Here is a 13,501-nt window from a genome sequence, read left to right as displayed (position 1 = left end):
TCATTCATCCTTGGCCCTTGTGTTTTGAAGATGCATTTCTGTCAGGAAGCTGGAGAAATGTTACAGACATTCCTTTCGTGATCTTTGGAATCCCAGAGAGACTGCTGTAAGCTTGGGCCAACCTGAACTGCAAAGGCATCAGGGCTGGACCCCAACCTTTCAATTTTTTGGGTAACTAACCCAGCAACCATAAAACTGTGCACGCTCTGAAACTCAACTTACCCTCCCCCCACCCCACCCACCCCCACCCCCCCCCCGCAGCATACCATGGGCAAGGAGCACTAAATGGATTTTGACAGAAATTAGCTATGTGAATGTGAGAAGATTACATCCCCTTGTGAGGTCTCAGTTTCCTTCTCTGGAAAATGATAGGTCTTGGATGACCTTCCATACTTCAGTGACTCTTCACTTGACATGAGCTGTCACCATAGTGGGAGAAGAGAGAGAAGTTTGGGATGGTACATTTCTCTTCAATGTTTAGTCTCTATTCATTCATTCAATTTTAGTTTGTTGGGGGTTAGACAAAGAATATACAATTTATAGGCCACATGTAGCCCTCCATTCTAAAGGCCTTAAGAAAGTCTCTACAAGTTCAGAAGAAGTCAATAGGTAAATTCTTTCTAAGCTACATATGCAAAAAGCAAATTGATAAGCCAAGCATCTAGAAAAAGAACTCTCAAAATGTTTGACTTTCTTCCTATTTTGAACACTTGCTCTATCGATAGAATGAGAAGTGATCAAGGGGACTGCTCCCAGGCACAGCCAACTCCCTGGTGAGCTTCCAAGGGCCGGCAGGGAAGAGCAAAGTTATAAGCAACTCAGAGTGATCTTGCCCTGGGCTTTCATGACACACTAGGAGTCCATGTAATTGAAAATGAGTTCATCAAAGCCCTGCTTGGCCTCTCACACCATTTCACAATTGCCACCGACCATGACCTGAGCATCTCACATGGGCCTGGATAATGTGGCCCTTAGCAACCACTCTGGCCTCATCCTCTCAGTGACTGGGAGCAACAGGACTCATCCTAGTTTCCTTTGCGTTTCTTGAACTCACCTACGCAAAACAGCCTTTGCACATGTTGTCCCCTCTTCCTGAAAATTTGTTTCTGTCCCTTTTACCTGGTGAAAACCTACTCAGCTCTTATGTTTGGGCATAAATGTGATTTCCTCAAAGAAGGCTTCCCTGACACCTCACTCCTCCCCACTCCTTTTATGGTCCCCCTTTTATACATAACTCTTGTGAGTTGGTTGTAAATTTTGTTTAATATCTTTCTTCTCTATTTACATCATAAATTCTGTGAAGACAGGGACTGCATCTGCCTTGTGCTACTTACTGTACCTTAACTCGGTGCCCGCCACGTACTGGATGCTCAGAATAAAGGAAGAAATGATTTGGCTGAAGAGCCAAAGAAAGGACTATACTAGAAACAGCCAGTGCATTTCTTTGTTCTCCTGAAGCCCTGTTTCTCCAAAGGCACCTCCAGGTAGAAGGAGGCATGTGTCAGCGGTTTTGGTTCAGAGTACCAAAAAATTGTACATGTTAAAAGGAGATCTAGGGGCACCTGGGTGGTTCAGTTGGTTAAGCATCTGCCTTTGGTTCAGGTCATGATCTCAGGGTCCTGCATCCTGCTGAGCAGGGAGCCTGCTTCTCCCTCTCCCTCTGCCCCTGCTTGTGCACTCTTTCTCTCTGTCTGAAATAAGTAAATAAACAAAATTAAAGAAAAGAAAAGAAAAGAAAAGAAAAGAAAAGAAAAGAAAAGAAAAGAAAGAAAGAAAGAAAGAAAGAAAGAAAGAAAGAAAGAAAGAAAGAAAGAAAGAAAGAAAGAAAGAAAGAAAGAAGAAAGAAAGAAAAGAAAAAAAAGAAAAAAGAAAAGAAAGAAAAGAAAAGAAAAGAAAAGAAAAGAAAAGAAAAGAAAAGAAAAGAAAAGAAAAGAAAAGAAAAAGAAAAGGAGGTCTAGAGATAACCCAACCCAGATCTCACTGAACACACACCAAATTGAGGCCATGGAAGCAAAGTAACCTGCCCAGAGTTACACAACTAGTTCATGGCAGAGTTGGGTCCAGAAATCCAGATCTTCCATGAGACAGCCTGATCCTTTCTCTGTTAGATCCAACTGCTATTTACTAACCACTTCTTAGGGCCTCATTACACAGAACGGAGACAAGTGGGATCTCTCCTTTCTATTGGGAGCTCCATGCTGTCTCTCAATTTGGAGTAATCTTCCCAAGCCTGAATCATCTTTCTCCACATGTCCATAAAACAACAAATTTAAGTGCAGCTGGGCACAGGGAGTCAATGGGGTTGGATACCCGGGGGCAACCAACAGAAGCAAAAACTGTTTCTGTCTGGAGCAGAAGGATGAAAGAAGGTCAAATGCTAAAGAGCAGGAATAACACCATATTGTCAGGGACAGCTGGAAGGGGACACTGCAATGGAGAGGTCAGAACTAACTGGTGGTCGGGAGAATCTGCTTCTGCTTCTCTAACGCTGTAATTACAGCAAGGAGATGGGCCTAGTGATTCTATCACCACTCTATTCTACAAAGTATTTCTACTTTGACTAAACCCTACTTTTGTTTAGATTTGGTTCATTTTGGGGTCCTGGCACATTGATATATCACGTCTTTCTCTGTATAACCACTTTGAAGGGAAATGTAATTCATTTGTATCTGATGCCCACAAAAAGTAAATGTGACTCGTTTCTCAATTTTAAAAAGCAGGAGTGTTTTTAAAACATCTATGTTGGGGATCCCTGGGTGGCTCAGTGGTTTGGCACCTGCCTTTGGCCCAGGGTGCGATCCTGGAGTCCCAGGATCGAGTCCCATGTCAGGCTCCTGTCATGGAGCCTGCTTCTCCCTCTGCCTCTCTGCCTCTCTCTCTCTCTCTCTCATGAATAAATAAATAAATAAAATCTTTAAAAAAATAAAAAATAATTAAACATCTATGTTTGAGCGAAGAAACTAAGGAGGATCTTAGATCAGAGTTCACAAACATTAAAATGTTCACCTTCTAAAACCTGATTTTTCAAATAAACATGATGACTGTACAAAATCATATGGATTTTTTAAAAAGAACCTAAATATGAAATACATCAGTTGGGGCCTTAAAACCAGAGAAGGTGCCTACCAGTGACCCGCTGAGCTCTTGGACCCGCTGATTTCCTAGTGATCGTGGAGGAGGCATGACCTCGAACAATCCAAAAAGGGGAGAGAGTGGAGGGAAAGAGAAGATGGAGACGGATACAAACACATGTATGCCACCAAAAAAGAAAAAAAAAAGTCCCTTAAAAAAAAAAATGAGCATTTAAACTGCTTGTCAGAAGGCATCCTGACAAAGCCACTAGAGTGTATTCACAGGCATTTGCATAAATGCTGCCGGTGAGTTCACCATAGCTGCTAGCGCTAATGGTACATAAAGTAATTTAGTCACTTCTCCCGGCATTCTATGTCAGAATGATGAGCGCCGGCACTTTGCCTTGTTGCATATTAGATCATTAGATAATAAAGTGTTAGCGCATGCAAGCTGACAGGGTCGCCGCACTATAGCTTTGTGAGGGCACTGCGTTTTGCCACAGAGGGAAAAAATAGAGAAACTGATGCTACAATTGGCCTGAAATTCAAGTAAACACAACCTGAAACTCAAGAGAACAATAATAACAATATCAACACACCCAAGCCTTTAAAGATCCCTAGCACACAGTCCCCAGGAATTTGCCCAAGAGACAGGAAGACAGGACAAACACATAAGCTAGGGCTGCACATCACTGTGGGTGGGGACAATTCTGCATCTTTGGCCCCAGGTGTCTGCTTTTCAAAAATTGAAACCCTGAGAGTAGTCACCTTCTAATGCTACCTCTCTCCACAGTACACATCTTCTATAAAGCCATTGCTTGCTTCAAGACGAAACCTCACTGGCCTGAACTCTCCCATAAATATCCAGCCAAAGAAAATCTCAGTATTTATGAATGAAGAAAAAAACGAGGTAGAGCAATTACCATGAGCTACAAGATGCCAGGATTCACCTTCTTTGGACCATGCAAGATTCTATGAAATAAATTTGCCTTTGTCAACACTCCTACTTGAAATACAGGGGCTGTTATTTGAGCATGGAGGTTTGGAAGTCCGTGGGTCACACAGGGAAGACTGCATGAATGTAAAGCATGGTCTCTTTTTTCTACTTATATGCAGAAAGATGAGCTACGAAAGAGAACTTTCCTCCAACTATCTGACAAGCAGGCTATAAATAGAGATGTGCAGAGTTGCTCAAAATAATTCAGGCTACCTGTAAATGAGATGGTAAAAAGCCCAGAGTGAGAAAAAATGAAGGCTCCTACAGGTCACCTATGAGGTGAAAATACCTACTAGCAGTCTCACTGCGTAGTAGCTGTCTGAGGAGGGGGTGAAGGAATGGCACAGCCGAAGAGTATGGTGGTTGGTTCTGGAAATCTAAAACAGGGCACTTTCAAACAGGATTTTTCAATGGCAGATAGAGTATTACCATATCCCCAATCAACATGCATTAACATCGAAGTCCACTCCCACACAACCCCAGTGAAAGAGCTCAGTAGTCACCCTTTGCTGAGTAGATATTTATGTATCAGCCTGAAGTGTCTGAGTGGGTGGTTTTGAGTGGTTGGTTGATTCATTCTGCAGAGAAGCAGATTTCCATGTATTATTGTTACAAGGAAACTCATGGTATCTACCCTTTTATTCTCCTGAAGAGAAATAAAGTAGGCTTTGGTGACAGTGAGGCCCCCTAGCTGAAGAAGATAGGACATCCCCCTCATCCCTAATGATGGTTAACCACTAAGGAACAGTGAATTGTCATCACTTTCTTGAACAATATGTTAATAATAACATGGCCACTTGTGGACTGGTGAGCTGGAGAAGAGGAATAAAATGCTGTCTCTAAAACTTAGAATGATATGCTATTCCACTTGAAATATTAATATGTACACTTAGAAGCAAAAATATTTGAGTTGGGAACAAGCCTAGAGATGTTTTAGCCTAGAGATCTCCAACTGTGAGCCTTTGGCTGTATTCTTGCTAAGTGACATTGCCCCCTTCCTCCCTTCAGGGCTGAAAAGTTTTATAATTAGTTACCAACAATTAAAAGTGAGGAGCTTTAATTCTTGCCAAACTAGCACATCTGTTCCCACTGGACTCTCAGTCCCTTTGGCCACAACAGTCTGGGGCCACAGGACAGCAGAACATGAACTTGCTCTTCTTCTTCAGCCTCCAACCAGCCCACTTCCCCTCTGTACATGACCTGCCCCCGCTCAAGACACACATTTTGTTGTTTTGTTGTTACATGCCCAGATCATCACCTTCATTTTACCAAGAAGAAAACTAAAGATACCAAAGTTAAGGTGACTTGTCCAAGGTCACATAAAGGCAAGAGGTGAAACTAAAAATTGAATTTAGGTTTCCCGGCTCCTACTTCAAGATTCTTTCCTCCACATCATGATGCAAAATAATGGTCCTGATCTCCATGCTCTAGAGGTGTCCTTTCTAGCAGGTCGTTTCTGTTGGATTGTTTTGGGTTGTTTCGGGGGAGAGATTCTTGATCCGTCCCTAACTTCCCAAAGGCAGGAATGGGAGCCTGCTGTGGTCTGAACTTGGAGTACAAGTTCATAACTGTGAACCCATAACTGATACATTTCAAACTGACAGTCAAGTCTGTCCTGGACAGGATGGTAACAATTATAACTAACCCAGCCACAGTGGAAAACAAAACTTCAGTTTTTAAACCACAGCTTTCCAAATTGTGCTCACTGAGTATTTGCCTAGTTTTTCCTCTTCCTTTCCCCTAAATACTTTTAGTGATACAATGCCTTAAGTGACTCCAAGGGTATTAAAAAGGCAGCATTACCGTAAAGTGAGGATCAGAATAATTTTAAATACAGGAATGGAACTAGGAATGTAATCATGAGCAGGTGTTTCAAATGGCCTCCTGCAAAAAAGTAATATCCATCCATCTCAGCACTAATGAAACCATAAAGAAGCAGCTTTTGAAAGATGATGGTTTACTTTAAAAAAAACTGTAAAACTGGATGTGGTGAAGAATCCCTTCCAAGAGTGTTACATCTGGCTAATTAATAAAAAGTACAGTTTATGTATTCGTGAAATGCAGAAAAAAATCAGGCAAAAATAATGATAGTGGTGTGTTTATTAAATTAGAATGCTGGCAGGGAAGGGAGTTTTCTACCTTATGAATTATATCATGGACAGCTCATGGCCCTTGGAAAAATTGGGCAATCAGGTGGTAATTTGTGCAGTAGTGTTTTTAAAAAGAATCCTGCTGACCTAGCAAACTGGAAAGTGAAGTGGAGAAATGGGTATAGAGTCTAATTTGAAGGAGATAAGAGAAAATCTAGCCTAGTGGTTGGTATCCAGTATAGTCTCAATCATTGTTTCTTGGATGGATGGTTGGGTGGATGGATTGATAAAAGATGAATACGTGGATGGGTGGATGGAGGAAGGACAGATGGATGGATGTACAGACAGATGCATGAAAAGTGAATGTATGGATGAATCGATAGAGGGATTATGGATAGATGGATAAATGGATGAGTAGAAGGATAGGTCAATGGATGGATGGATAGATGGAAGGATGCATACCTTATATATACGTGTAGTACAAAAATATTCAGGTGTACATTCAATCTAGCCCATGGTTCCTTTGAGTGGCATTCACATTCCTTGATTCAAATTTTTATCTGGTTTCCTCCGGTCCTCTCAAAGGTACCACTACTTAGCCATAAATTCAAGACAAACTTTCCCCAAAACAAAGTCCACCTACAGAAAGCAGACTCTATCTTACAGTGATGAAGGGAGGATTATGCACAAGGCACAGGAGGTACATTTAGTTGGGCTTCATCTTCAGAAAATGCCTTTAACCCAGACTTTGGATTTTATCTCTAAATGGAGTTTCATATGAAGTTATAGAGATACACCAGCAGGATCGTAAAGAGGATGGAGTTCATTATACAACCAAGTCAGTTGTAAACTCAAAATGTATCATAGTATTTGTTACCCTGTGTTGGCCCCCCTTTATTTTTCACCAAGCAGGGGCTTAAAATAAAGCAGTCGTCCAGGTTTCCCCCTGACCCTCTCAACCTGAAGGAAAGATACATCAGCCATTTCCAGGATAGAGAGATGTGCAACAAGAAAGGCCTCAAAGATACCTTCCTGTCTTTAAATACTTGGTATCAGTATTGTTCAACAGAACATTTGAAATTGGAAACAGAGTAGAAAATGTGGTGGAGTTGGAAGAAAGAAACCAAATAGATTCACAGTTAAAGTAACAATGCCAACCAATGAAAATGATTTGCCTACCATGTTCCAGATAAGAGGGCGTACCTTCCGAGGGGTCAAGCCTCCGAGCCCTCCGCCCATGCTTAGAGTTATTATGGACAAACATGTTATCAGAGACTGCCAGGACATGGCCATCCACATTGACTGTCGTAGACACCACGACCTGGAGACAGAAGAGAGAAATGAATGAACATTTTAATATAAAAGCATGGAGGGTAATAAACTCAAGTTAAATAAATAACAGCTGGGAGCTGAAGAAAATTGCATAGCTATTTCACATAATAACTGGTGCTTATGCTGTACAAGTCTAACAAGAGGAGCTATTGATGAGTGGGTCTTTGGCATGGAACGCTTTTGATGCAGTTTTAAGTAAAATTGCACAGTTTATAGTTATACAGCAGAAGGTACACTGTTAACCATAATTTTAACAAGAGGATCTTTATTAGCATATTTTTTTACACAACGGTGGTTGTGTTTCACCTAAATTACCCTTCAGTTTAGACACTGAAGCAGATATCACAGTTGATCATGCAAATAAAAATCTTTTGAATCTTTAAAATATTTCCCCCCCCACTGCGTCAGGGTTAAGAGGATAGAGAAATGAAAAAGAGAGGTTTCAGCGAGAGCTGGTTTGTAGCTTTCTCTCCCGTTTCTTTCTGGGGTTTCTTGTACTTTTCTTCCCACATCACTTTGATTAATCAGACCAAAATTTCCTCCCCTTGCCCTCACCCCCATCACCACTACCACCACCACCACCCCCTCTCCAAAAGATCCCTGCTAATTAAGGGCCTTAGATCTGTTTCAAAGCCAAAAAACAAACAAAATAAAAAGCAACAACAACAACAAAACAAAACAAAAAGAAGGAACACTTTGGTCCAGGTATAATTCAGATACCCTAGTCACTCATAAACTGACTCTGAACCTAGTTTGCCAGAAGGAACACGGGCAAAAGTGTTTTCTCAGAGAACTTTGACTAAAACAATGAGAAGAAATGACCTACACTTCTCCTTATATTAAATAGGGAAGAGGATTAAAACTGAAACCCACAGAGATATGTTTATTCATGCGACCTCTTACAACCAAATATAATAATTGTCTGTAATTGCAGCTTCAGCTCCCACCTCATGCTTTGACATGGGAAACAGCAATCAGCCAGCTCCCGTTTAATCCACCTATTATGTTGACTAATTAACTTTCCTCGACAGTTTATTTCTTCCTCCATTATCAGCCCCTGTCAGCCGCAAGCACCCTGCAGCATAGGGGGGACCTCGGGCTCTTTGATTGATCACCGATAGATTGACATGCAGATTAATTTAATTAGAATCACCTCACTTGAGAAATGAAAGACAAAGGCAAGAGGGCTAATAGATCTGCTCTCATAATGAGGCGAACCTCCAGAGCCAAAGCTGAGGATTTCTGATTTATTTTGCTCAATTCCCCAGTTGCTTGGAAAGACTCTCGCTTTAATTGTTCTTGGTTTTTGAGAGGCATTAGCCTCTGAAGAGGTGAAATGCTTTACAGGGATTGGCACACACTAAGGCCCCAGTTTCTGGGGAAGCCTTTTCTCCCACTTCCAGAGTCTTGTGCAATGCTGCAGTGTCATCTCCTGAGTTGGGCAGAGGGCAAGACACTGGGCCTTGGCCTATCCCTCAGAATTGTCAGCTCTGCCTGGCGAAGTGCCCTCCTCAATGGCCTCCCACCCCAACCAATATCAGCCATACTTAAAAATTCCACTGTCCGTGTCTTTGACCTAAGCACATCAGGCCAAAATATAGTGGAGTCCGTTTCTCGCAGCCTCAAAGATGGCAACAAACTCCAGGCTGTGAATACAGTTCCCAAAACTATTGTGGGGTGGATTTCATTTGATCTGATCCGATTTGACTTGATCTGCTTACTGGTTTTTGTTTTTTCTTCTAGGCCTTCCCTTCTGCAGACCTGAAGCCCTGCTCCTTAAATTCAGCCTCTACAGTCTCTCAGACCCAGATGTGGATGACACACATAGTCATCCTACCCTGGGGCCTCCCAAGGATGACTTCAGGGCAAAGCTTCTGTGGGGTCCTCCCTCCGAGTCCTTTCTTGGGGTCTTTTCCATAACTCCCGACCAGGCCTGATTTTATTTTTTAATTCTATTTTATTAAAATACAAAGTAAACAATTGAAAGTCCATTCTGGGACTCAGGGTATTTGCTTCACTCATTGTGAAAACCAAAATTCCAACTAGGGCAAGTCATTCATGGGAGGACTCAGTACATTTGAAGTAGCAGTTTGCAAAGTGGTTTTTCTCTTTCTTCATGATTGACCAACCAGATCTGACACGGCCTGAAGGTTATGTGTATGCCTCATCAATTGTAGGTTAATTTAAAAGGAGGAGGAAGAGAAGAAAATGGTCTATTCTTTTATTTTCAAAAAGTATGATGTGCCAATACAGAGTCCATATTATTTAAGGCAACGGAAACACTTTTCTTTTTAGTTAGGGAGGTGGGACATTTACAATTATATAACAGAGCTGGGTCTTTCAAAGAATTTTTGATTTACTACGAGACCACAATTGAGTGGTCACTGGAGTCGTTAGCTGAAGAAACTATAAAAGGAATCCCAAACGGTATCTGTTTCCAGTGTCAGGAAATACAGAAAGTTGTTATTTTAGATGTCTGTCTTAAGAGAAAAAAAAAGCAATGACAATTCACCATGCACCTGTAAGACAAAATGCTACAGGCTTAGGCTTAAAATATTCAGTATTGTTTAAAGACATTGTCATCTAATTCCTATATTGAACAAAAATGACAAAAACGGTTAAGTTAAAAAAAAAAAAAACAACAACTACATCCTATGTGTTTTTTCTTGATAAAAGAAGGATCACCAAGACCACATGTGTGACAGGACCATTTCACTGAAAGTTCCATTAAAATTGGAGAAGGATAAAACAGAATCCTCATGCCTTTAATTTCCAGAAAATAAACACCTAGCGTTCCTCACAGAAACTCATGACTAAACATTTTAACTTCCCTCTCCCCAAAATAATTTCTCTCATTCCAATTTGGAAATGATCAAGATATATTTCAATTAAACATATGCTGAAATTAATCCATAGAGCAACTTGTAAATTTTTTTAAAAAATCTAATTGTAAGATGCAAAGGGGGCACTGAAGTGTCCTTTAAAAATAGGCCCATAGTGGGAGGGAAAAGGGCCTTTACAGTTTAACACAAGATTAATGAGGTGCTGACATATTCATGCAGGCAAGGGGACAGATAGGCCTGCCAAATCTTCAACCTTCCCAAATTTTGTCAACAAAACACAGCTTGAATTTGGGACAGGTAAACACAGAAAATGATTTTACATTTGGACTCAACACTTCTCTCTCTATCCTCTCCCCACTCTCCTGCCCAGGGAAAGAGATGAAGGGAATATGAGGAACAGGTATACTTAGAATTTTATGATATCTGTTAAATTAAATCTTTACTCTTTAGAATTGTACTGTCCATACAATAACCACACATATAGTTATTTACATTTAAATTAATTAAGTAAAATTTTAAATTCCATTGTTCTTAAGTTTCCATAGGAACATTTCAAGTGGTTAGTAGCCATATTGGACAGGGCAGATATAGAACATTTTCATCATTGTAGAATGTTCTATTGGACAGTGCTGCTGTAGAATGGTTTTGAAATAAATTGTTCCAAGTTATTCATGAAGATGTCCAAGTTATATCTCCTGAAATAGGTATTTGTCTAAGTGAGCATGTTTAAGGTTATGTACAAGTATTTTTTATCACTATATTTTTTAGAATTCATTTTCTATTTGGGGCATAGCTTTCTAAATAGCAATCCATAGATGTGCTGATGAACATGCAGTGTGTTCCATGCTACCTTATATCTGGGTCCAGCCCTCCAGGTGAGGGCATCCAGTATGAGGAGATTAAAAAACAAAACAAAACAAAACAAGATAAATCAGCAGGTACACATGGACTATGGAAATCTTACACTAACGTTTCTTTCAGTGATTCAGAATGTCTTCTGCTTTGTCCTGGACCTAGCTATCCCAAAAGGTTGTTATTTTTATAATTTCACCCCCTCTATTTAGAATTAAAAAGAATTCAACATAAAATTGATGATTCTTGAGTCCCAAGATTTCCTGGTTGATGTGACTTTGGCCAGGGTAACTTAATTCTCAGCCACAGTGTTCCTGCCTGTCAAGTGGAAATACTAATAACAGTACCTTGTTATGTGAGGCTTATATTATTTAAAACAGGCAGCATGCTTCCTGGCTCATACTGAGCACTCAACAAATGTTAGTAGCAGTAGTATTGTAGCTGTTACTCTGTTGGAGATGCTCACCAAAAAGTTCAAGCTAATGTATTGGCTGATCATTTGAAGCCATAAAGAGGACTCCACATAAACTACAGAGATACAGAAATTATCTCTAATATGTTCACTGCTTTATCAGTCTAATAATAAAACTGTAGAATTTTAAGGACTTTTGTGCTCACAATACGTAATTAGTAATTTAGGCCTCATGTAAATTGCAAACTTCACTGGTTTATTTAATTTTACTTTCTAGAACCCACTGGCATCTTAGCCTGTTACATTATAGGCTTGAAACTCAACAAAATCTTATTGCTTTGAAAAAAAATCTATAAATTAGACATCTTCTCAATTCAGTCTAGTGTTCCGAGTATTCTGTATGAATGAAGGATTCTCTGGGAGTTTTCTTATTGGTTATATTTCCTACTATCATTCTTCAGGCTGTCCCTCTTTCCTTCATATCAGGCAGGGGAACTTATATGTCCCAACTAAACTTAATTATCTAAGATTCATGACCTCTCTGTCTCATGAGCAGATTTTCAAAAATACAAAAGCCACTGAATTCAGTCAAGGGTGGAAGATCACATTAACAAAAGTAGCAGCTCATGTAAAAGAAGGGGTTATGACAAAAGCAACCAAAAGAGTTGAAATCTATATTTTTAAACATTTCTACAACAAATATGGAATCAAGAAAAAGATTAGACCATAAAAATATTTTCAATATTTAAATTTAGAATATTTTAGTAGTAAATACCTCCCTCCAAAAACTAATTACTTTAACAAATTAATTTTGAATGAATATAGTTATAAATTTGGTTTTCAAAGTTAATATATGGTAACCCAGTGTAGGAAACTGGTGCTAAGGGTTGGTCTGTTACATGACTTTTTCACCTTTTTAACTTCTTCTATGTCTGCATTAATTCAAGACCCCTAATATAAGGCATTAAATGCACTGGCTTGAAGTACATGAAATAAAAAAGGAGTAAGCAACATTCCATGGAATAATAATCAGCAATAAAATGAAACAAACTATTGATACGTGAATTTCAAGAGAACTGTGCTGAGTGAAAAAAGGCCAATACCAAAAGATTACATATTGCATGTTATGGGTGTATTTCCCCACCCACACACACAATCCCCACCAAATTTACATGTTGAATACCTAATCTTCAACACCTCAGGATGTGACTGTATTTGGAGACAGGGCCTTTAAAGATGTGATTAAGTTAAAATAAGGCCTAGCATGAGCCCTAATCCAATCTGACTGGCATCTTAAGAAGAGGAAATTTGGTCACACAGAGAAACATTCAGGTGTACGTGCAAAGAGGAAAGACCATGTGAGGAACAGCAAGAAAGTGGCTATCTGCAAGCCAAGCAGAGAGTGCTCTGAGGAAACCAGTCCCACTGACACCTTTATCTTGGACTTCTAGCCTCCAAAACTGTGAGAAAATTAATTTCTATTTTTAAGCCACTCAGTCTGTGTTATTTGTTATGGAAGTCATGGAAAAGTAATACACTGCATAGTTCCATTCACTTGACATTCCTGAAATTAAAAAATTTTAGAAATGGAGAATGGATTAGCACTTGCCAAGGGATAGGGACAGAGGGAAGGTGAATGTGGCTACTACAAAAAACAATAGAAGGATTCTTGTGGTGATGGCAATGCTCAATATCTTTACTGTGGTGATAGATACACAGATCTACACATGATAAAATTTTGCAGAACTAAAAACATACCCATATGTAAATAACTACAAGTCAAACTAGAGAAATTTGAATAAGCATTTATCAGTGCTCATATCCTGCATGATTATTATATAGTACTATGTAATGTTGTACTAGTTTTGCAATATATTACTACTGGGGTTCTGGGTAAAGGGTAC

The 13,501-nt window shown here is 39.7% G+C and overlaps 1 protein-coding gene and 1 long non-coding RNA gene across 15 annotated transcripts in view; one reads left to right on the top strand and one right to left on the bottom strand.

Annotated features, from left to right (window-relative positions):
* EBF1 (EBF transcription factor 1) overlaps positions 1–13,501 on the bottom strand; it is a 392,209-nt gene that overhangs the window by 115,857 nt on the left and 262,851 nt on the right. For 7 of the 14 annotated variants that reach the window (XM_077895685.1, XM_077895690.1, XM_077895687.1 and 4 more), the window contains one exon: positions 7,338–7,479. In XM_077895685.1, the coding sequence (XP_077751811.1) occupies positions 7,338–7,479 (142 nt within the window). The remainder of the gene's footprint in view (positions 1–7,337; positions 7,480–13,501) is intronic. The other 7 variants (XM_077895688.1, XM_077895692.1, XM_077895689.1 and 4 more) reach the window with 1 other exon arrangement.
* Positions 10,945–13,501, top strand: part of LOC144312730 (uncharacterized) — a 29,050-nt gene continuing 26,493 nt past the window's right edge. The window contains exon 1 of the long non-coding RNA XR_013378307.1: positions 10,945–11,037. This is a non-coding gene — a long non-coding RNA (uncharacterized LOC144312730). The remainder of the gene's footprint in view (positions 11,038–13,501) is intronic.

This window comes from Canis aureus, chromosome 4 (assembly GCF_053574225.1).
Source record: "Canis aureus isolate CA01 chromosome 4, VMU_Caureus_v.1.0, whole genome shotgun sequence".
In the NCBI taxonomy this organism is placed as follows: Eukaryota; Metazoa; Chordata; class Mammalia; order Carnivora; family Canidae; genus Canis; species Canis aureus.
This window is presented reverse-complemented; position numbering and strand designations above follow the sequence as displayed.